The 22,744-nt window shown below is 35.3% G+C and overlaps 1 protein-coding gene across 2 annotated transcripts in view; it reads left to right on the top strand.

Annotated features, from left to right (window-relative positions):
- Window positions 1-22,744, top strand: part of DACH1 (dachshund family transcription factor 1) — a 445,951-nt gene that overhangs the window by 286,749 nt on the left and 136,458 nt on the right. The window contains exons 4-5 of one of the 2 annotated variants that reach the window (XM_030922382.1): window positions 12,175-12,330; window positions 12,735-12,907. In XM_030922382.1, coding sequence (XP_030778242.1) covers window positions 12,175-12,330; window positions 12,735-12,907 — 329 coding nt within the window. The remainder of the gene's footprint in view (window positions 1-12,174; window positions 12,331-12,734; window positions 12,908-22,744) is intronic. The other variant, XM_030922383.1, reaches the window with a different exon arrangement.

The raw sequence follows: 22,744 nt of genomic DNA, 5'->3' as shown, positions 1-22,744 counted from the left end.
GTCAAAACAGCTCTGCTTTCAAAAAAATAAACATCATAGGTAAGACAAAAGTCCCCTTGTATGTCTAGAGTTTCACATTCCTAATTAACTATATCTGACATTCAAGTAACACAGGGTAAGATTTAGTGAGTGATAGATAACTAAAGAAAAAATATCTAATTATTTATGGGAAAGTGACATATTTTCCTAAATGATATATTTATAGGTAATGGGGCAGTTAGAATTTATAACAACATTATTTTTCTCTCAAGAAAAAAATAATTTGATGTAAGAATATTAAGCCAAGCAGAATTGGTTACATGAAAGCCAGCCAGTTCTTTTTTTTTTTTTTTTTCCAGAACCTCCAAATCAAACATGATTCATGTGCTGACCTACTCTGCGGACATTATTTTGCAATACCAGTTAGGAGGCACTTGTGGCATTTTCTTTGCTAAACCACTACACTTAAAACAGGAACATTTTAAACTGTTTCCCTAATTAATTATATCCCTAGAAGATTTCTTCTTTTCTCATTTTAGTAGCATGATGAAGTCAAACCAAAGCATCAGGAGATTTCAGTGTTTTTGTATCCTAGAGTAGATTAACTGGGATTAGATAGTTATCCAAAAGAATATTTAAAGACTATATTACACTAACTTTCATGAAAGGACTGTTTCCGCAACTCATGCAAAATACTAGTATTACTGCTGACATTTTATATCATTTTGCTAATAGAGTGAACTTATTCCACTAAAAGATAATAACTTGTTTATTCTCTCACCTGCCTCTGAACTAACAGCTGAACATCTGTAGCACCTGTGACTAGTATTTACTTTTACTTAGAAGTTTTATTTTCATTGTTAAGATGGAGTTGACATCTTTCTAAGTGTTCTCCAATGGTATGGAGTAAATGCCTGCTCTTGCCGTCATTTTCATTGTAAACGAATCTTGACAATGTCAGGTTCCCGTCACAATCTATCAGTGTCACTCAATAAGCAGTGGTGTGACCGTTAGTCCCTTTGAGATTTGCCTCCTTTATCAGGGTCAGCCTGTGGGAAAATCTTAACAAATAGTTACATGTCACCTAGGTATAAGTGATAGTAATACAGTAGTTAAATATCCTTTTACTATTTTAATGCATGGTAATTTAAAAGGCATTTACATTTTACAGATCACTTTAGTTTTGTGTTTGATTACTTTATGTGTTTTCTATCTAAAATGCATAGAAATACTGTGGATTTCTCTTTGGGAACCTGTTTCTCATTGGATATATTTAGAAATGAAATGAACAAATTCATGAATATATGTAATTATTTGGACTAAGACTATAATTGGTGCTGCGCATACACACACTCAAAATTGTTACTGTGTTTTTAGTAAAGAGAAACTAACAATATCTTTCTCCAAAACATTTTTTCATTCCCTTTCCTACCTAAAAATTGTACTTCCCTTTATTTCTCTTTAAGCTTTCCCTTTATTTCAGTTTATTTACAAGAACCAGTTACTAAAATTTGATTTATAATATAGCCATATTTGTAGTCCATGTTCTTTTTTTTTTTTTTTTTTTTTTTTTTTTTTTTTTTTTTTTTTTTTTTATTATACTTTAAGTTCTAGGGTACATGTGCATAACGTGCAGGTTTGTTACATATGTATACTTATGCCATGTTGGTGTGCTGCACCCATCAACTCGTCAGCACCCATCAATTCATCATTTATATCATGTATAACTCCCCAATGCAATCCCTCCCTCCTCCCCCCTCCCCCCTCCCCATGATAGACCCCAGTGTGTGATGTTCCCCTTCCCGAGTCCAAGTGATCTCATTGTTCAGTTCCCACCTATGAGTGAGAACATGCGGTGTTTGGTTTTCTCTTCTTGTGATAGTTTGCTAAGAATGATGGTTTCCAGCTGCATCCATGTCCCTACAAAGGACGCAAACTCATCCTTTTTTATGGCTGCATAGTATTCCATGGTGTATATGTGCCACATTTTCTTAATCCAGTCTGTCACAGATGGACATTTGGGTTGATTCCAAGTCTTTGCTATTGTGAATAGTGCCGCAATAAACATACGTGTACATGTGTCTTTGTAGTAGACTAATTTATAATCCTTTGGGTATATACCCAGTAGTGGGATGGCTGGGTCATATGGTACATCTAGTTCTAGATCCTTGAGGAATTGCCATACTGTTTTCCATAATGGTTGAACTAGTTTACAATCCCACCAACAGTGTAAAAGTGTTCCTATTTCTCCACATCCTCTCCAACACCTGTTGTTTCCTGACTTCTTAATGGTTGCCATTCTAACTGGTGTGAGATGGTATCTCATTGTGGTTTTGATTTGCATTTCTCTGATGGCCAGTGATGATGAGCATTTTTTCATGTGTCTGTTGGCTGTATGAATATCTTCTTTTGAGAAATGTCTGTTCATATCCTTTCCCCACTTTTTGATGGGGTTGTTTGTTTTTTTCTCGTATATTTGTTTGAGTTCTTTGTAGATTCTGGATATTAGCCCTTTGTCAGATGAGTAGGTTGCAAAAATTTTCTCCCATTCTGTAGGTTGCCTGTTCACTCTGATGGTAGTTTCTTTTGCTGTGCAAAAGCTCTTTAGTTTAATTAGATCCCATTTGTCAATTATGGCTTTTGCTGCCGTTGCTTTTGGTGTTTTAGACATGAAGTCCTTGCCCATGCCTATGTCCTGAATGGTACTACCTAGATTTTCTTCTAGGGTTTTTATGGTATTAGGTCTAACATTTAAGTCTCTAATCCATCTTGAATTAATCTTCGTATAAGGGGTAAGGAAAGGATCCAGTTTCAGCTTTCTACTTATGGCTAGCCAATTTTCCCAGCACCATTTATTAAATAGGGAATCCTTTCCCCATTTCTTGTTTCTCTCAGGTTTGTCAAAGATCAGATGGCTGTAGATGTGCGGTATTATTTCTGAGGACTCTGTTCTGTTCCATTGGTCTATATCTCTGTTTTGGTACCAGTACCATGCTGTTTTGGTTACTGTAGCCTTGTAGTATAGTTTGAAGTCAGGTAGCGTGACGCCTCCAGCTTTGTCCTTTTGACTTAGGATTGTCTTGGCAATGCGGGCTCTTTTTTGGTTCCATATGAACTTTAAAGCAGTTTTTTCCAATTCCGTGAAGAAAGTCATTGGTAGCTTGATGGGGATGGCATTGAATCTATAAATAACCTTGGGGAGTATGGCCATTTTCACGATATTGATTCTTCCTATCCATGAGCATGGTATGTTCTTCCATTTGTTTGTGTCCTCTTTGATTTCACTGAGCAATGGTTTGTAGTTCTCCTTGAAGAGGTCCTTTACATCCCTTGTAAGCTGGATTCCTAGGTATTTTATTCTCTTTGAAGCAATTGTGAATGGAAGTTCATTCCTGATTTGGCTCTCTGCTTGTCTGTTGCTGGTGTATAAGAATGCTTGTGATTTTTGCACATTAATTTTGTATCCTGAGACTTTGCTGAAGTTGCTTATCAGCTTAAGGAGATTTTGGGCTGAGACGATGGGGTTTTCTAAATATACAATCATGTCATCTGCAAACAGGGACAATTTGACTTCTTCTTTTCCTAACTGGATACCCTTGATTTCTTTCTCTTGCCTGATTGCCCTAGCCAGAACTTCCAACACTATGTTGAATAGGAGTGGTGAGAGAGGGCATCCCTGTCTTGTGCCAGTTTTCAAAGGGAATTTTTCCAGTTTTTGCCCATTCAGTATGATATTGGCTGTGGGTTTGTCATAAATAGCTCTTATTATTTTGAGGTACGTTCCATCAATACCGAATTTATTGAGCGTTTTTAGCATGAAGGGCTGTTGAATTTTGTCAAAAGCCTTTTCTGCATCTATTGAGACAATCATGTGGTTCTTGTCTTTGGTTCTGTTTATATGCTGGATTACGTTTATTGATTTGCGAATGTTGAACCAGCCTTGCATCCCAGGGATGAAGCCCACTTGATCATGGTGGATAAGCTTTTTGATGTGCTGCTGAATCCGGTTTGCCAGTATTTTATTGAGGATTTTTGCATCAATGTTCATCAGGGATATTGGTCTAAAATTCTCTTTTTTTGTTGTGTCTCTGCCAGGCTTTGGTATCAGGATGATGTTGGCCTCATAAAATGAGTTAGGGAGGATTCCCTCTTTTTCTATTGATTGGAATAGTTTCAGAAGGAATGGTACCAGCTCCTCCTTGTACCTCTGGTAGAATTCAGCTGTGAATCCATCTGGTCCTGGACTTTTTTTGGTGGGTAGGCTATTAATTGTTGCCTCAATTTCAGAGCCTGCTATTGGTCTATTCAGGGATTCAACTTCTTCCTGGTTTAGCCTTGGGAGAGTGTAAGTGTCCAGGAAATTATCCATTTCTTCTAGATTTTCTAGTTGATTTGCGTAGAGGCGTTTATAGTATTCTCTGATGGTAGTTTGTATTTCTGTGGGGTCAGTGGTGATATCCCCTTTATCATTTTTTATTGCATCTATTTGATTCCTCTCTCTTTTTTTCTTTATTAGCCTTGCTAGCGGTCTGTCAATTTTGTTGATCTTTTCAAAAAACCAACTCCTGGATTCATTGATTTTTTGGAGGGTTTTTTGTGTCTCTATCTCCTTCAGTTCGGCTCTGATCTTAGTTATTTCTTGCCTTCTGCTAGCTTTTGAATGTGATTGCTCTTGCCTCTCTAGTTCTTTTAATTGTGATGTTAGAGTGTCAATTTTAGATCTTTCCTGCTTTCTCTTGTGGGCATTTAGTGCTATAAATTTCCCTCTACACACTGCTTTAAATGTGTCCCAGAGATTCTGGTATGTTGTATCTTTGTTCTCATTGGTTTCAAAGAACATCTTTATTTCCGCTTTCATTTCGTTATGTACCCAGTAGTCATTCAGGAGCAGGTTGTTCAGTTTCCATGTAGTAGAGCGGTTTTGATTGAGTTTCTTAGTCCTGAGTTCTAGTTTGATTGCACTGTGGTCTGAGAGACAGTTTGTTATAATTTCTGTTCTTTTACATTTGCTGAGGAGTACTTTACTTCCAATTATGTGGTCAATTTTGGAATAAGTGCGATGTGGTGCTGAGAAGAATGTATATTCTGTTGATTTGGGGTGGAGAGTTCTATAGATGTCTATTAGGTCCGCTTGGTGCAGAGATGAGTTCAATTCCTGGATATCCTTGTTAACTTTCTGTCTCGTTGATCTGTCTAATGTTGACAGCGGAGTGTTGAAGTCCCCCATTATTATTGTATGGGAGTCTAAGTCTCTTTGTAAGTCTCTAAGGACTTGCTTTATGAATCTGGGTGCTCCTGTATTGGGTGCATATATATTTAGGAGAGTTAGCTCTTCCTGTTGAATTGATCCCTTTACCATTATGTAATGGCCTTCTTTGTCTCTTTTGATCTTTGATGGTTTAAAGTCTGTTTTATCAGAGACTAGGATTGCAACCCCTGCTTTTTTTTGTTCTCCATTTGCTTGGTAGATCTTCCTCCATCCCTTTATTTTGAGCCTATGTATGTCTCTGCATGTGAGATGGGTCTCCTGAATACAGCAGACTGATGGGTCTTGACTCTTTATCCAGTTTGCCAGTCTGTGTCTTTTAATTGGAGCATTTAGTCCATTAACATTTAAGGTTAATATTGTTATGTGTGAACTTGATCCTGCCATTATGATATTAACTGGTTATTTTGCTCGTTAGTTGATGCAGTTTCTTCCTAGCCTCGATGGTCTTTACATTTTGCCAAGTTTTTGCGATGGCTGGTACCGGTTGTTCCTTTCCATGTTTAGGGCTTCCTTCAGGGTCTCTTGTAAGGCAGGCCTGGTGGTGACAAAATCTCTAAGCATTTGCTTATCTGTAAAGGATTTTATTTCTCCTTCACTTATGAAACTTAGTTTGGCTGGATATGAAATTCTGGGTTTAAAATTCTTTTCTTTAAGAACGTTGAATATTGGCCCCCACTCTCTTCTGGCTTGTAGAGTTTCTGCCGAGAGATCTGCTGTTAGTCTGATGGGCTTCCCTTTGTGGGTGACCTGACCTTTCTCTCTGGCTGCCCTTAAGATTTTTTCCTTCATTTCAACTTTGGTGAATCTGGCAATTATGTGTCTTGGAGTTGCTCTTCTGGAGGAGTATCTTTGTGGCGTTCTCTGTATTTCCTGAATTTGAATGTTGGCCTGCCCTACTAGGTTGGGGAAGTTCTCCTGGATGATATCCTGAAGAGTGTTTTCCAACTTGGTTCCATTTTCCCCCTCACTTTCAGGCACCCCAATCAGACGTAGATTTGGTCTTTTTACGTAATCCCATACTTCTTGCAGGCTTTGCTCATTTCTTTTTCTTCTTTTTTCTTTTGGTTTCTCTTCTCGCTTCATTTCATTCATTTGATCTTCAATCGCTGATACTCTTTCTTCCAGTTGATCGAGTCGGTTACTGAAGCTTGTGCATTTGTCACGTATTTCTCGTGTCATGGTTTTCATCTCTGTCATTTCGTTTATGATCTTCTCTGCATTAATGAGTCTAGCTGTCAATTCTTCCACTCTTTTTTCAAGATTTTTAGTTTCTTTGCGCTGGGTACGTAATTCCTCCTTTAGCTCTGATAAGTTTGATGGACTGAAGCCTTCTTCTCTCCTCTCGTCCAAGTCATTCTCTGACCAGCTTTGATCCGTTGCTGGTGATGGGCTGCGCTCCTTTGCAGGGGGAGATGCGCTCTTATTTTTTGAATTTCCAGCTTTTCTGCCCTGCTTCTTCCCCATCTTTGTGGTTTTATCTGTCTCTGGTCTTTGATGGTGGTGACGAACTGATGGGGTTTTGGTATAGGTGTCCTTCCTGTTTGATAGTTTTCCTTCTGACAGTCAGAAGGACTCTCTGTTGGTCTGTTGGAGATTGCTTGAGGTCCACTCCAGACCCTGTTTGCCTGGGTATCAGCAGCAGAGGTTGCCGAAGATAGAATATTGCTGAACAGCGAGTGTACCTGTCTGATTCTTCCTTTGGAAGTGTCCTCTCAGGGGTGTACTCCACCCTGTGAGGTGTGGGGTGTCAGACTGCCCCTAGTGGGGGATTTCTCCCAGCTAGGCTACTCAGGGGTCAGGGACACACCTGAGCAGGCAGTCTGTCCGTTCTCAGATCTCAACCTCCGCGTTGGGAGATCCGCGGCTCTCCCCAAAGCTGTCAGACAGAGTCGTTCGCGTCTGCACCGGCTCCCGCTACTTCCCCTGTTGGTCTTCAGCTGTGCGCTGTCCCCAGAGGTGGAGACTACAGAGACAGGCAGGCTTCCTTGAGCTGCTGTGAGCTCCACCCAGTTCGAGCTTCCCGGCGGCTTTGTTTACCTACTTAAGCCTCAGCAATGGCGGGCGCCCCTCCCCCAGCCTCGCTGCTGCCTTGCGGATAGATCGCGGCAGACTGCTGTGTTAGCAGTGAGGGAGGCTTCGTGGGCGTGGGACCCTCCCGGCCAGGTGTGGGATATATTCTCCTGGAATGCCTGTATGCTTACAGCGCAGTATTGGGGTGGGAGTTACCCGATTTTCCAGGTGTTGTGTGTCTCAGTTCCCCTGGCTAGGAAAACGGATCCCCTTCCCCCTTGCGCTTCCAGGTGAGGCGATGCCTCGCCCTGCTTCAGCTCTCGCTGGTCAGGCTGCAGCAGCTGACCAGCACCGATTGTCCGGCACTCCCTAGTGAGATGACCCCAGTACCTCAGTTGAAAATGCAGAAATCACGGGTCTTCTGTGTCGCTCGCGCTGGGAGTTGGAGACTGGAGTTGTTCCTATTCGGCCATCTTGCTCCGCCCCTGTAGTCCATGTTCTTGTGTATGTTTATGTAACAGGATATTAAATAAAATTTTTCCTGTGGTTGCCAACAAGAAAAAAAGGTGTCAGGTACTCCTTATTTCAAGAAAGTAAAAAACAATTGGTACTTATTAATAGCAACTGAATCAGCATTGCTGTCTTAACTGTCACTCCAGACTTCATGAACAACCACCTTCTTCCTTTGTAAGAATGGGCCACACTCATCTACGAACATTCATTTATAAGATGGGATTTGAAGAGGTCATTCTTTTGAAAGGACAGCAACTTGTAGGTACGGCTGTGGTTTAATAATTCCTGTTTGAGCATGCTTCCTCACTGAGAAGGTCAAGGGAGGAGAATTCCAAGAGAATTACTCAAGGATTGCCAATGCTTCCATCTCGTTTGGTAGCTGGATTTCTGCTTAAGTGTGAACTGCTGATTGGGAGCAGGGGTTGGAGGTTGTGGTAAAGAATTGAGGAGAAGGGAGCAGGCTGGAGAAAGTGGACATCAGAACAAGAGGACCTACATCAGGAGGAGGGCCTTAGTATCAAGAGGCAATGGGAGTTTAGGGAGCTTAGACGATCATGAAGCTGGAGGAGATTCTACTGTGAGGAACTTGTGCAGTTAGGAGGTTCCCCAGTAAGGATTCCCTTAAAGGATCAGACATTACCACCATGGAAATGTTTAGATTTAGGCCTCTACAACTTGGAAGATGTCAGTTGCCTAAAGGCGTAGCCACAGAAGTTGCAGTGCAGGGGAAATTTAAGCAGGAACCATTTAAGCAGAGACGTTTATCTTACTACCCAGAAGAAAGAGAGGAGGAAGACAGGATGCTTGAAAAGCTGAGCAAGCCTCTGTCTTCCAGATACCTAGACTCTAGAAATGGCTAATGCTAGTGCGGATGGGGAAGCAGCGATGACAGTTAACTACAATGGATTTATTTGTTTGTTTGTTTGTTTACTTATTTACTTTTGAGACGGAGTCTCGCTCTGTCCCCCAGGCTGGAGTGCAGTGGTGAGATCTCAGCTCACTGCAAGCTCCGCCTCCCGGGTTCACGCCATTCTCCTGCCTCAGCCTCCCGAGTAGCTGGGAGTACAGGCTTCCGCCACTACGTCTGGCCAATTTTTTGTGTTTTTAATAGAAACGGAGTTTCACCGTGTTAGCCAGGATGGTCTCGATCTCCTGACCTTGTGATCCGTCCCCCTCGGCCTCACAAAGTGCTGGGATTGGAGGCGTGAGCCACCACGCCCGGCCTAGAATGGATTTATTATACTCAAAATCTGCTCAAGGCTCTTAAGGGATAGAATAGGGAACCTTGACAAAGCTTTTTTGAAGGCAATAATTAGAGGAAAACGAAAACCATTTTATATTTGTAACTCATCATTTCTGACTATTCAGTAATCTGGTACCCTTAGAGTAGGGTATCACAATTTAAGGATATATTTCTGCATTTCAAACCTGGTCCATCATAAAATATGTATCATAAAATGCAATAAAAATATCAAGTGAGGGTGAGCCAAGGGAAACAGTCTGAGTCCATGAAGACTAAGACATTGCATCAAACTTATTTTTCAGAAACTTTGTTTTAATGTTGGAATGGGGAGGGACTAAGCGGGGAGAGGACCTCCCACACCTAGTCCTTACATATTTGAATTTCAGTTACACTAAATCTTGAAATAACCTTGCTTGTCCCATCTATTACACAAAAGAAAAACTAAACACACACAGTCACTCTTTATATATAAATTCCATAAATTTAAATATGTAGGTATTAGTATATTTTTAATACCAGTAAGTCAGTTTTTTCTGTTTCTGTCTTCCCCTGCCAAATATTAGAAGTTTCTTATGTATTGAATCTGCTGCTGTTTCTTGCAGTCTTAAAAGTAAATATGAATTTTAAAGGTATTTATGTGTGTATGTATATATTTGTGTGTAAGCATAGTACATATATGCTGGTTTATATCATGCTATATGTTGGCTTAAAACAAAATTGTGAAAATATACACTTAATAACTATGGGCATGTCTTGTTCTGAAGTGGCCTATTTTCAATTCTTATTTATTCATGCTAATAGAGTAAAAGGATGTTATAAATAATGCAAAAATCACTTACAGCTGACTTGGTTATATATTGTATATTTTTCATCAGACTTAGTTTCTTAATTGTTTGCTCTATTTATTACCCAAATGAGCTAACATCATGAGTATTTAACAAATGATGATTAGTGGAGATGGCTAGAAGCATTCTATGTATCGTGAAAATCTAATATAGCATTAGAAACTTACTAGAGAAAATTCACATATGAATGCTTGATATTTACCTGTGCACAAGGGACTGATATCTGTGATGCAAAAACAGATGTGAAAATGGATAGTGTTTTGTCTGTAGTCTGTTTTCAGAGTGATTTAATCAGAATTTTAAGATAATATTTTACACCTTAATAATGTGAAAAATAGAGTTATTGTGCATCTCTACTGATATGAATAAAATTTAAATATATTTGCAGAAATAACTATTTCCCATTTATTTATTTATCCTGGCAATAAGGACTTCAGTAAAAGAGGAAATTCGTTTAAGTGAACAGAAAAACAAAAGTAGATTATAGGTGTAAATGGAGCTCAAACTGAATCCAGAATAATGAATGTCTGTTTTTCCACTCCATATTTTAATTATCCTCAAATATGCAATCTTCTATGAATATGTAATGGTTACATTTGTTGAAAATTTAAATGAAGTATAAAATACAGAGAAAATTACTTATTATTTCTTACTTTCCAGCACAATTTTTATATTAAAATAATATTTATTCCAAAGCATGATTTCTATATCCCGATAGTCTGTTTTAACTGATAACATACGAGGTAAAATCAATGCTGAATCATAACATTTGACCAAATAAAATCCCACAGATTTTGGGAATTAAGGCTACAATAAAAAATTGCATGTACTTTGATAAAGGGAATGTAAAGAGAAGATGTTTAGAATGTTTTGTAATAATAATCTCTTGATAGCATACATTTGAAAAATTCATCTATTTATAGTTCTTGCATGTTTGACTAGTACCTTAGAATAAGTGTCAAAAAAGTTATGAGAACAGAAATAAGGTGTATAAATTTGTGAATATGAAAAGAACTTTTATATCACAGTGTAGGAGCAAGCTGGAGAAATTTCATTTATGTGAGTCGTTTCTGTATGAAGCTATAAACTTTTTTTAAACCAAAAGCTGTCATGGTTTCTTGTAGAATAATAAAGATAATAAAGATATCCATTTTAATTGATTCTTTTCATTGTTTAATAAAATTGCTTTGTTTGATTGCTGAAGAATTTGAATTGAGTTTTCATTACCCACTTCTGAACAATTTACTCTAAGATCCAGACAGTATTGAGCTAATGAGTTTGAATTTATATTGAACCTTAACTGTCTTCATGAAGTAAATGGAAAAAAATCATGGCAGTAACTAAGCATTCTTCATTAAAAACTATGTCGTAGAGATTTTACAATGAGGCTTTTAGCAGAGCTAAAGCATTAAATTGGAGTTTTACCAACTCTGCTGTTTCTATGCATATTATATGAAAATATGGTTTCTTTTTTTAAGAAATAAAACAGTCATGAGCTAATAGAGATATTACAGAAATTTCCTCTAAGTGGATAGTTTGTATTTTCAACAGATTCAGTTAAGGAATAAATTAATATTGAATTAATTTAATTTAGGAGCACATTGAAATTGAAATGATTTATAAACACCTTCCAAGGAGTATTCTAATAAGGTATTTCATGATCTTTTAAAATCCAAGGCATTGCCACCAATATTGAAATGCAGGTCCTCAGATGAGTGACACTGACATGGAGACATAAATGTATGTTTCTCTTTATTGAAAACAAGTGATGTATTTATTCACACAAACATGCATGCATATTTAATTTTTGCTTTGGCATTATATTGTATAAAGTGATCTTTTGTGTTCTCTGTACAATGTCTAACCAAGCTGGACATTTAATGGCTCCATTTTTAGGATTTGCTGTGTAATGAACTTAGGCACTTTATTTGATGGCTAGGATGTCATTTACTACAAGGATAACTTTACATTCTATAAATATTAGTGTGTTTCAGTTCCAAGGAGTAACTAATTATCTAGTTAATATAATAGAGACCATTTAACATTAAGCTGGATAGCCAACACAGTGTTAGACTCCACCACGAGGTTAAATGTTGCAGAAATACTATTTTTTCAAATTTTGAGATCCTATATAAGAAACAGAAAATCAAAAAGAATGTGTAGCTTAGGGGAAATTTACTTACCTCAGCTTATTTCCCTAGAAATCAGTTTTCCAACTCCAAATGTGATATATTTTTTAAAACGTCATTTTAAATTAGTCGTTGGAAGATTTGGAATAATATTAAATCCAAGTAATTTATATTCATTCCCCACAGGCAGCAGTGATGGTTCCTGGGATAAGGAAACACTGCCCTCTTCCCCATCCCAGGGACCTCAGGCCTCTGTAACCCAGCCCCGCTTGCCTGGAGCACGTAGCCTTCCACTTAGTCATCCTCTCAACCATCTTCAGCAGAGTCACCTTCTGCCAAATGGTACGATGGCATTTTTTAGCATTAAAAAATCGTAGTTTTAAAAATTGTAATTAACAGTTGGCAAAATAAGGCATAATAAAGAGATATACTATATTTACATAACTAATTGAGATAAGTTAAAGAAAACCCTAGTATTTTAAGCAAGATTCAGACTGATTACAGGAATAATATAGCAAAGAATTGACCATTTGTATTAAACACAGGAAAAGTTAGGAAATGATAAACCATGGGACCAAACCAAATAGCTATAAGCCTAGTTTCCCTGAGTAGTGAGTGAAATTTTTGCATACGAAGAGGAAAAATATTTTTTCTTTGACTACCAACATTAGAAAACTTTTGAATGTTTCCATTTTTAGTGATTTATGCCCTCCAGAGCAATGATGATATATGTGCATTTTTTATAGGACTGGAACTTCCTTTTATGATGATGCCCCACCCTCTAATACCTGTCAGCCTACCTCCAGCGTCTGTCACCATGGCAATGAGCCAGATGAACCACCTCAGCACCATTGCAAATATGGCGGCAGCAGCGCAAGTTCAGAGTCCCCCATCCAGAGTCGAGACATCAGTTATTAAGGTAATTCTTTTATATACAATTATTTTGGCCTGTTCATCTTAAGCCACCATCTCTTAATCCATTTTTCTTATTCCATAGGTACATTTGAACTCTAAAAAGCTAAGTAATAGTAAATAGATTGTTAAAAGAGTAGCAAGTGGCCCCAGGGGCACACTACTTACTTAGGCAGGCTAGGGTTGCTTTAAATTCTCTCTATATTTATTAAGATAGAGAAAAACATAGGACGTTAAATGTTGTAGTTCAAATTGTCTGTGTTCTTACATGGGTAGTTGTGTGTATGTGTGTGTGGTGTTATGAACTTTTATGTGAGGAGAATCAGAAGACCAGAAGGGATAAATTCTGCCACTTTCTAGCTCTGTCACCTTAGACATGTAATTTAATCTTCCTGATTCTAGTAAATATCTAATAAAGGCATATTCTAGTGTGGATTATTTTGTAAAAACTAAATGAAGTAATAAAATTGGAAGTTTCCACACATTCAAAAATACACTAAATTGAAGGTAACATTATTGTTATATAAACTTCATATGTGCATATATACACAATTCTGTCTCCTCTGTCCCTGTGTATCTGTGTGTATGTGTGTGAATTGCATGAGATATATACATATATATAAAATCTGTTTCCTTTATATTATTTTAAAATGTGTACTTAAATCAAAATATTTTAAGTGCATTGTCTGATTGGCCAAGGAGTAAGAAATAACAAAAAATTAAGAATAGATTATTGATTTTTAAACCAAGTACAAGATATTTTATGCTTCATGATCATTCTTTGACAATTACAATTATCCCATTTTTCTGAATACAATACACTTAAATTTTAGGGTAGCCTCTGGAGCACATCTTATATAAAAGGTGTTGTTACTACTTACATACAATGTTGAGTAATATGCAAACAGGATTTTTTCTCATGTTAAAGGCTCTAAAAACAAAGATATGTCCCAGATGCTTTGAGCAGTTTCTGTAGTATCAATACCAGAGGAAAAATAACTCAAAGTCTCACAGAAGACCCGGATTAACTACTCAAAGATCGCCACCTGAGAGAACGCCAGTGAGTGCCACATTGATCTCAGCCAAGGAACTGATTAAAAAAAAAAAAAAAGACCTTTGAAAACTCTTCTGTAAGAGGTAGATTGTTACCAGATTATTCAATAAGCAAGATATCACTGTAATGTTTGATTTATGATGATGTTTGGTAATAGGTATTATTGAGAATTAAGCACTCTGATTGCCACACTCATTAAAGTTATCTAGAAGAGGAGTTTGGCTGAGGGAAAAATCCATTTAAGTCTACTCATCATTGTACTCAATGGCTACTTTAAGCAAATGTTACAGGATACTAAGTATTAATTTATATGATGTGATTATTCTCATTAAAAATATCTGGTTGTGATTACTATAATCATCTCATAATATTAATTACATAATTTTTACTTTCAAAACTGGTAACTATTTAAAATCTCTCATTTAGGTAAGATTTACATTAATAAATAAGGCAAACATATGATAGAAGAGCAGATTTTAGCAGTTTAAAGTCATGATGGGTGTCTAAGTTATGACCTGTAGCTAATATTTGCATGAGGAATGGCTTACATATTCCTGCATCCAAAAGTCTTTATTTATATCAGGATACTTGATTTACTTTATTTTGCAATATACATATATTTTTAAAAATAGTTGTGCTACTTGTTAATTAGAATACTTGGGGGAACTCCTTTTAATACATCCTTGGTTGTCAAAGTTTCGATAAGCAGGAGGAAGAAGTTGAGTTTCCTCTGGGAGAAGTCTATAGAAAATAATTTGGGACTCAATGATTAGGAAGTCAGAAACATTCCTGTGTTTTCTTAGATTAAGTTTAGGAATGGAAAGGAGGGGGATATATGAAGAAAGGAAGAAAATACACAAAAAGAGAAGAAAATGAGGTCGCTTTATGTTTTAAAACATGTGCCAACGCCTACTAAGTCATAGAGATATCTCACTTTGTCTCTTTTTGCAAATATTTTCAGAAACTTCGTTACATGCGGATTAAAGGGAGTTGTGCATGTTGAATGTGTTGATGTAAATGGTAATAGTAGTAGCCAAATAGGGAACAATGGCTGTAATTGAGAATGATTATAGAAAGTAAAATCTGATAGTTTTTATTGCCAACATCAAAGTGAAGTTCAGTTGGCTGTTGTGGAAGGGCAGAAAGGCCCATTTTTATCATGGCACCCTAATTTTGTGAGACAGGCCATTCGTATAGCTTCAAGTTTGATGATGACAGGTAAAGATTACTGAAAGTAAACACATTTTAAGAAAGGCAGGAGATGATTCTAACAGTTTTAGATGCTTAAAGGCATCCACATAACCTGGTAAAAATCAAGTGAGTGTCCTCAGAGAATAAGCGTGAGGAATAGGTCCTCTAAGAAGTTCTAAGTATTAGAGAGAACAACTTAACAAATCAATCTAAGTGTATATATTGGTCAACTCTGTAGTTCAGGCAGAGTTTAGTAAACTCACTTAATAGATGTTAATTAAGTTTAGTTTTGGGGAAGTTTTTATTTTCCTCAAATAAAATAATGGACTCTTACATCCCCTGTAACAGCATTGGACACATGTGGGTAACTAGAATAGGGACTACACATTGGTTTGCCTGAGAAGATTCTATTAATAAGTGTGAAGGTCTGTTGCAAGTGAAGTGTTCAATATCAAAGAAGATTGAGTCCATATCTCGGAATTATAAAGCAACTGGAGAAACAGCCTTTAAAGAGAAAATAGAACTTTGAGAGATGTTCTAAATGTTGGAATATACCGTTTACATTTTTTGAGAGTAATGACAAGACTTAAAATTAAAACTGAACCTAAATGCAAATGGCAATAAGAATTTGTAGGACAAAAGAGAAGCAAAAATATAGCTTTCAGAGTTACATATTTTAAAAATATTCTTTGTTTAGCTGTTTCTATGAAGTAGAGGAGCTCCAAAATTTTTTTCATAACATATCTTCAATGCCAGGACATTAAATGGAGCAGAGTCTGAATCCCCAAGCTTCCAATGTTGGGTGAAATCTATTCTGCTGCTGGTTTTTATGACCTGTGAGTTAAGAATAGTTTTGCATTTTTAAGTGGTTGGAAAAAATAGAAAGAAAAATATTTCATGACACATGAGAATTATATGAAATTCAAAATGTAGTGTTGGTAAATAAAGTTTTTCTGGGGATAGAGCCACATCTAAATTTATGTAATGTCTATGGCTATTTTCACATACAAAGACAGAGTGGATTAAAATACTTGCTATTTGGCCTTTTACCAAAAAAGCTTATCGATACCTGTGTTAGACCTCTGATTAACCCAAACCCACATGAATCTCAGGCTATGGAAAAGTGAAGCAGCTCAAACTAAACTCTCAAACACAATAGAGCCAAGTGGAAAAAAAAATTAAAATAATTGAGAATTTAGGGTTGAAAGAATTAAATGCACTGAGGAAAAGAAAACTAGATAGATGAAGACTTTCCCACTATGGCATTGTTATTTGCTTTACATGCAAGTGTCCATGAAAGAGTCTGGTCTGCTAAAGTACTAAACTTCGACTTTCTATGGCTGGTTGTATTGAGTATAATCAAGATTATTTTGAGGAGGAAATTTACATATACTCTTTAGACAATAATAATTCTAATTAAAATTCCTAGTTGTATGGATATATGCACAATTCCCCCTCCTCTCTCTAACTCCCTAAATATCTGCAGAGATATATTAAATAATTATAAACTGTACCTGTATTAATTTCTTATGTGTCAATGATGCCCATATACTTTTTCTGTTTAGCATTCATAGAACATCAAGCAACTTAGACTTGAGATGTTATGTAATTCAGCTTCCCCCATAATGGAGAAATAATTCCCACATCCTTCTTACTCATTTTCATATATCTAAACTTTTGTAGGATGCTTAATCTATTTTCAGCAAATTTAAGAGTGAGAAGTATATTCATTAATCAAATTAAAATTTGCATCTCAATAGCTTCTACCTTAACTTGGTTATATTTTTTTGGAAGCAAACTGTCTGCTAATTCTTCAGAGTTCTAGTCATTTCAATATTTAAGCCCTCTGGTTTGGTACCTATAGTGTTTCTATTTTCTAGGCCAATTATTCTAATTTGTTCTGACTATTCATCTTTTTGGTTGCCTTCTTTTTATTGAAGTTACCCTCTATCCCACCACACTCGAGAATTGAATTGTGCAATGAAGAGACACTAGACATCAACCTCAATTTGGACAATAATCGACAAATCTAGTCATAGTTCTTAAGATTTTGTTTGGTAGCTGAATGTCTGACTCAGTACATTTCCTGCCTTTCTGACATAAAATTCTGTTAAGCCAATTTTTCTTCATCTTTTATTTGTGTCAGGAATTTTTATTTATCCACATTAAGTTTTTTAGTTTCCATTCCATTGATGTAGGATCTTTAGATAATTTGGAGTATTAACATCCCAAACTATCACATTAGCTATTTATACCACCTTTGTATCATTTCCAAATTTTAAAAGGATGTATTCCTTTATTACTTTAAATGATCGAGTAAAATAAACAATATAAATCAAGAGATCAATTTCTTTTATCATTGGAGAATTCCTAACAGGTTGAAATGTTCTATTAATTGATTATCTTAGGTATCATTCATTATGTTACCCAAAATTCTCCTGAATGAATCAATATTTTTCTCAGTTTTTATTTAATAAATTCACAATGTTGTAACGATTTTGAAAAGAGCATCCTTGCTGAAATAGAAGTAATATTAAAAGGAAGAAAAGCAGCACATTTTAGTGATTTAAAGCATGTGTTCTGAAAAAAGACTACTTGGATTTGCATTTTGACTTTATCACCTCCAACCAGTGTGACCATAGACAAACTATTTAATATATTTGTATTTGTATGTAATAACAATACTACCCCATTAGGTTGTCATAATGATTAAATTACTATTTATATAATCTTTGGAAGTCTTTCTATACCGACATGATTTTCATCTTATTACTATTTTGTTTTCTCTCCAAGTATCCAAAATCATTTGTTTAAAAGTAAGTTCTAGAATTTTGCAGGGAATCCCTGTCAAGCTTGTGAAATATAGTCATAATTCTATGATGAGACCTCTGTCTCTCTGACTCTCACTTTTTTTTTTGTTCTGCTCATTTTACCTAATAAAAATTTCATACACGGCTTTATTTTAGTCAAGGACTTTTGGGGTTTGTAGTGCATAGTATGCAAAGCAGATTTTTAAATGCATTTTAAGATTTTTTTCAGAGATAATGTAGAATTGTTTTTGAGAAATATGACAACACTCAAAGTATACTGCATTGTTGAATACATATCTTTCTTCCTATGACACATTACAGTTTTCTGAAAATAGGGAATATGACTTAAATTTGTTAATTTTCTTTGCTGATCTGTTATGTGTCTCTGTGTGTGTCTGTGTGTGTGTGAGAGAGACTTTGTGACGTTCTCATTTAAAGAATTAAACATTGAAAAATGCAATTTATAATTGTACTCACACTTTAAAGCAAGTTCTTAATGCAATTTATAATTGTACTCATACTTTAAAGCAAGTTCTTAAAATACTATATTAAGAAATAGGACGTTACTTGCATGAAGTTTAAAATGGGAAAAGATTATAAAAACTAAAACCAGAGTGACCTAATTCACAAAGTAGAGTGAATCTTAGAGCAATGTGACATCATATACTTTGTTTTTAGTTACAGAATCGTTTATTCTTTGTACAAACATAAACATCTCTGAGTGTATGCAGCACTTTTGGACATAAAGTTTTTTCCCAAAAATTTGTTTAATTTTACTTGGTTTTAAAAAATAATTATGTTCTCTTTAGATTTATTTGAATATTAATATTAAATATGAAAAAAAGATGTTAACCTAAAAAAGAAAGTATTATAACACAACCACCACTAATAAAACATCCAGACCTTGAAATACATCACATGTTTAAATTCATGATTTTATAATAATACTAAAAAAGAAACTCATTATTCACATTTGGAGAATTTTGGGGGAACTGATGTTTATAAAAGACAATAAAGGCTTGAAGATAAATACATGGAAGGGATCAAGCATTTTTCCTGCCTTTTCCATAAAAACTGATCCTAAGAATAACCAAATGATTCATGAGGTAAATTTGTGATCATAGAAACCTTCTAGAAAATAAGTGTGTAGGAAATTGCAAGCCCTAATGAAGTGATGAATTGCAGCCATGATCATCGGTGGTGGCTGGCATCATAAAAGGCAACCAACCAGACATTACACTCATTATAGAAGCATGAAACACCATCTATGAAGTAATCATACCCCCACATCAACTTGAACCAAGCCCCCAGATGTAACTATGCAGGAAACTCAAGGGTCAAAGGAACATTGGAACGAAAGAGACTTATCTAGGGAACTGCAGATGAGAGGCTTATAGTGGTGGTGGCCTGTAAGAACATACATTTCTGCCTTACTACGTTAAACGTTGACTTTAAACATTTATCATGCAAGAGAGATTGATGCCTTTAAAGGCAGTGCTGGTCAAATCAGCACTTACCTTTTTTTCCTTACTGTTTTTCCTTCACCTCTATATCCCTTGGCTGTAGTAAAGGAAGAAGTCCTACCTTTTAATTAAGATGCCAGTATTTATTGTCAGATGGCTCTGAATTATAATTCCTGAGTCAAGATTTTATTTTGTTGCTTAAAGTAACTTTATGTTATCAAATAGCAACCAAAAAATTTACAAGGCTATGTGAATTTTCGTACACACTTGGGAGAAATGTAGTTCCCTACCACCAATGAGTAAGTGCAAAAAGACAACAGGAGAATAAAGTTAAGTTGTTTCAGATTATATTAAGTTGTTCCACGGGGCCTTGCCAGTTTCATGTTTAGAAAATTTGAGTATTTTTTGAGTTCCATAATCAAAGTTTTTTTAAAAGCTATGTACATTATTGTTTGGGGCTTCCTCAGCTATGGAATCTTGACTTAGGTTGCCTGGTCCTTAACCAGGTGTAAGCATGCTAACATCATTGACTGTCCCTTAAAAGTACTATTTAAGCATTTTCCTGAATACAGGATTCCAATTCTGCTATTTGTCTTCTTTGCACATTTTTCCAAAACAAAGGAATTTGAACACCACTCTTAGCGTGAATGATGCTGCATTTCACTAACAACATTTACCAGGTGTGATATATGCTCCATGGGGAAAATAATTTTTGTCAGTTTTGCTTAATTTTATATAACCAGAGCCTAGATCCTGCCTGGTACATAGTAACTGTTCAGTAAATACTCATTGAACTAATGTATTTAAGCCTGAGTTTTCTTAAAGCTGAGAAGTTTTGGTTATATAAAGTGATGGTCAACTTCATCAATTTTATAAATTAAAAGTTTTATGAAGATAACATTTAGGCTGGGCACGGTGGCTCACACCTGTAATCCCAGCACTTTGGGAGGCCTAGGGGAGTGGAACACTTAGACCAGCCTGACCAACGTGGAGAAACCCTGTCTCTACTAAAAACACAAAAAATTAATCGGGAGTGGTGGGAGATGCCTGTAATCCCAGTTACTCAGAGGCTGAGGCAGGAGAATTGCTCGAACGGGAAGGTGGAGTTTTCAGTGAGCCGAGACTGTGCCACTGCACTCCAGCCTGGGTGATAGAGCAAGACTCTGACTCAAAGAAACAAACAATAACAACACAAAATTTAATATTACAAATTGTATCCCCACTTCTATATCCTATTCAGTTAGGGAATCTCTATTGAAAAACAAAAAATGAAGAGAATTAAAAGGAGAGCAAAATAAATAAAAGCTAAATGAAATAATCCTTTAGAGAAATGAGTTGAGATTATACTTACCCTAAGAAAATATTTTAATTCAATAAAATACAATACATTTTTAAGGTGGAGAGGGGGCAGCTGAGATAATGCAATTTTAAAATGTTTAATTAATCACGTGTGTAGTACTGAACATTTTACACTTTCTATTTTAGAATTTGAGTACGTTGTTTCTGAATTCTATTTTTGATTCTGAATTATCCTACAGACCAAATACTTCTTGTTCTACCCAGAGGCAAAAATGCCGCTTTTCCTTTGTTGGTCTTCTGTTACTATTAGTTTATTAGTATGACCTTTTTTTCAGTGAAAGAGTACTTCTCTTAAATTTTCATTTATTATTGTGGTGAGTTTTATAAAGATGGAACTTTGCAAAGGATTGTGCTTTATTGATTAGTGAAGTTGATGCAAGACTATAAAGGAGGGTGTTGAAATATTAAATTTTCTTTCTCTCTGTCCTGCTTCAGCCCCTTATTGGAGGTTAAAGGGTATTACACAAATGAAATGATAAATCCAGTTTACATAGTTTTCTTATAGACATTGAACTGCTTCTTTCTTATTACGTCTGAATAAAACTCATTATCTATTTTGTTTCAGTAATAATTATGAGATTCCCTCCTAAGCAATTCTTTATTGTCTCCATTATTCTCCATCTTATAGAATACTCTGGAAAGGCAAGCATATAAATATGATAAAAGAATTAAGCTGTGGAAATAAATTAATTTATTGTGCAACAATGTATTCAAATCTTACTTGCTCAATGGATTTTACTTTAATGAAATTCTTCAAAGAATAATATATTAGGTTCCAAAGATTGAAATTATACATTAAGTAAAATGACTGAATATGTTGTGTGTCAATTTATAGAAAGTTTCAATTGAATAGTTAAGCTTTTAAATCATAAAAATTTGCATAAATCAAAACATTTTCTTCAAATAACAGTATTAATTGTCCTTGTATCCTTTGTTCTTGAACACAAAACTACAATTAAAGCAAAAACTAAGTTAAATGTAAATTAAATACTATAATTTTACTTATACATATTTACTGAGCTTTAAACTATGCTTTTAAAATGCATTTTACATGAAGATTTTAATCTAACTATTTTTACTTAGTATATTATATCTTTTTAAGAGTATTTTGGATGTGTAAATGAATAACGGAACACTTCATGAATTAAAGAGTTGATCACAGACATCTTTGACATTTAAATACATTGACTAATAAAGCATTTTTCTAGTTATATGGGAAATGTTAAAATAAACAAGAAATTATTTTAATGGCATAATCATTGTTTCCAGAGATTTATGCATTAAGTATTTAAATATTTTATGAGTTAAATATTTCAGAAAAATTATATTCTCATGCTTTCCGTTAGCACTACTAAGAAATCTATTATGACAGGAAAATCAGACTTGCAAAGTCATTTTAGAGAGACTGATTTATTTCAAGATTGCACTTTATGTCTGTTCAGCCAAACATATGCATTAATATAATTATTAAGAAAAATATTAAAATTTATTGATAGATAAGCATTGATGTGAGTGACCTTTGGAATAAAATAGAAAGGTTAATTTAGAAAATTCTGTTCATACAAAAATATAGCAATGCATTTTCTTAAATACACACCATGTATTTCTGTGTAACCCAAGTGTTAACAGTTAGATGTATTAGGAATTAGCTCTAAAGCTTAGACAAACTATGCTTCTGTTAGAATTTCAAGAAATCAAAATTAGACTTTAAGAGTATATCTCTGGCTCTGTATGCAGTTAGCTGCAGTATTGTTTCTTAATATATTTATACAAATTATAAAGGAGTTCTACATATATAGCCTTATGAATGCATCCTCTATAATAAGTGTGCAAATACTTCAAAGCCATACAAAACTAAACTTTTGAATTATGGTTGGCTACACACAAGCCAAGATTATCCTTTGATTTGTGATTACAATGATTTAATATGAGCATATTGCCATTTGAAGCTTCTTTATAGTTTAGGG

Source organism: Rhinopithecus roxellana, chromosome 18 (assembly GCF_007565055.1).
Source record: "Rhinopithecus roxellana isolate Shanxi Qingling chromosome 18, ASM756505v1, whole genome shotgun sequence".
NCBI lineage: Eukaryota > Metazoa > Chordata > Mammalia > Primates > Cercopithecidae > Rhinopithecus > Rhinopithecus roxellana.
This window is presented reverse-complemented; position numbering and strand designations above follow the sequence as displayed.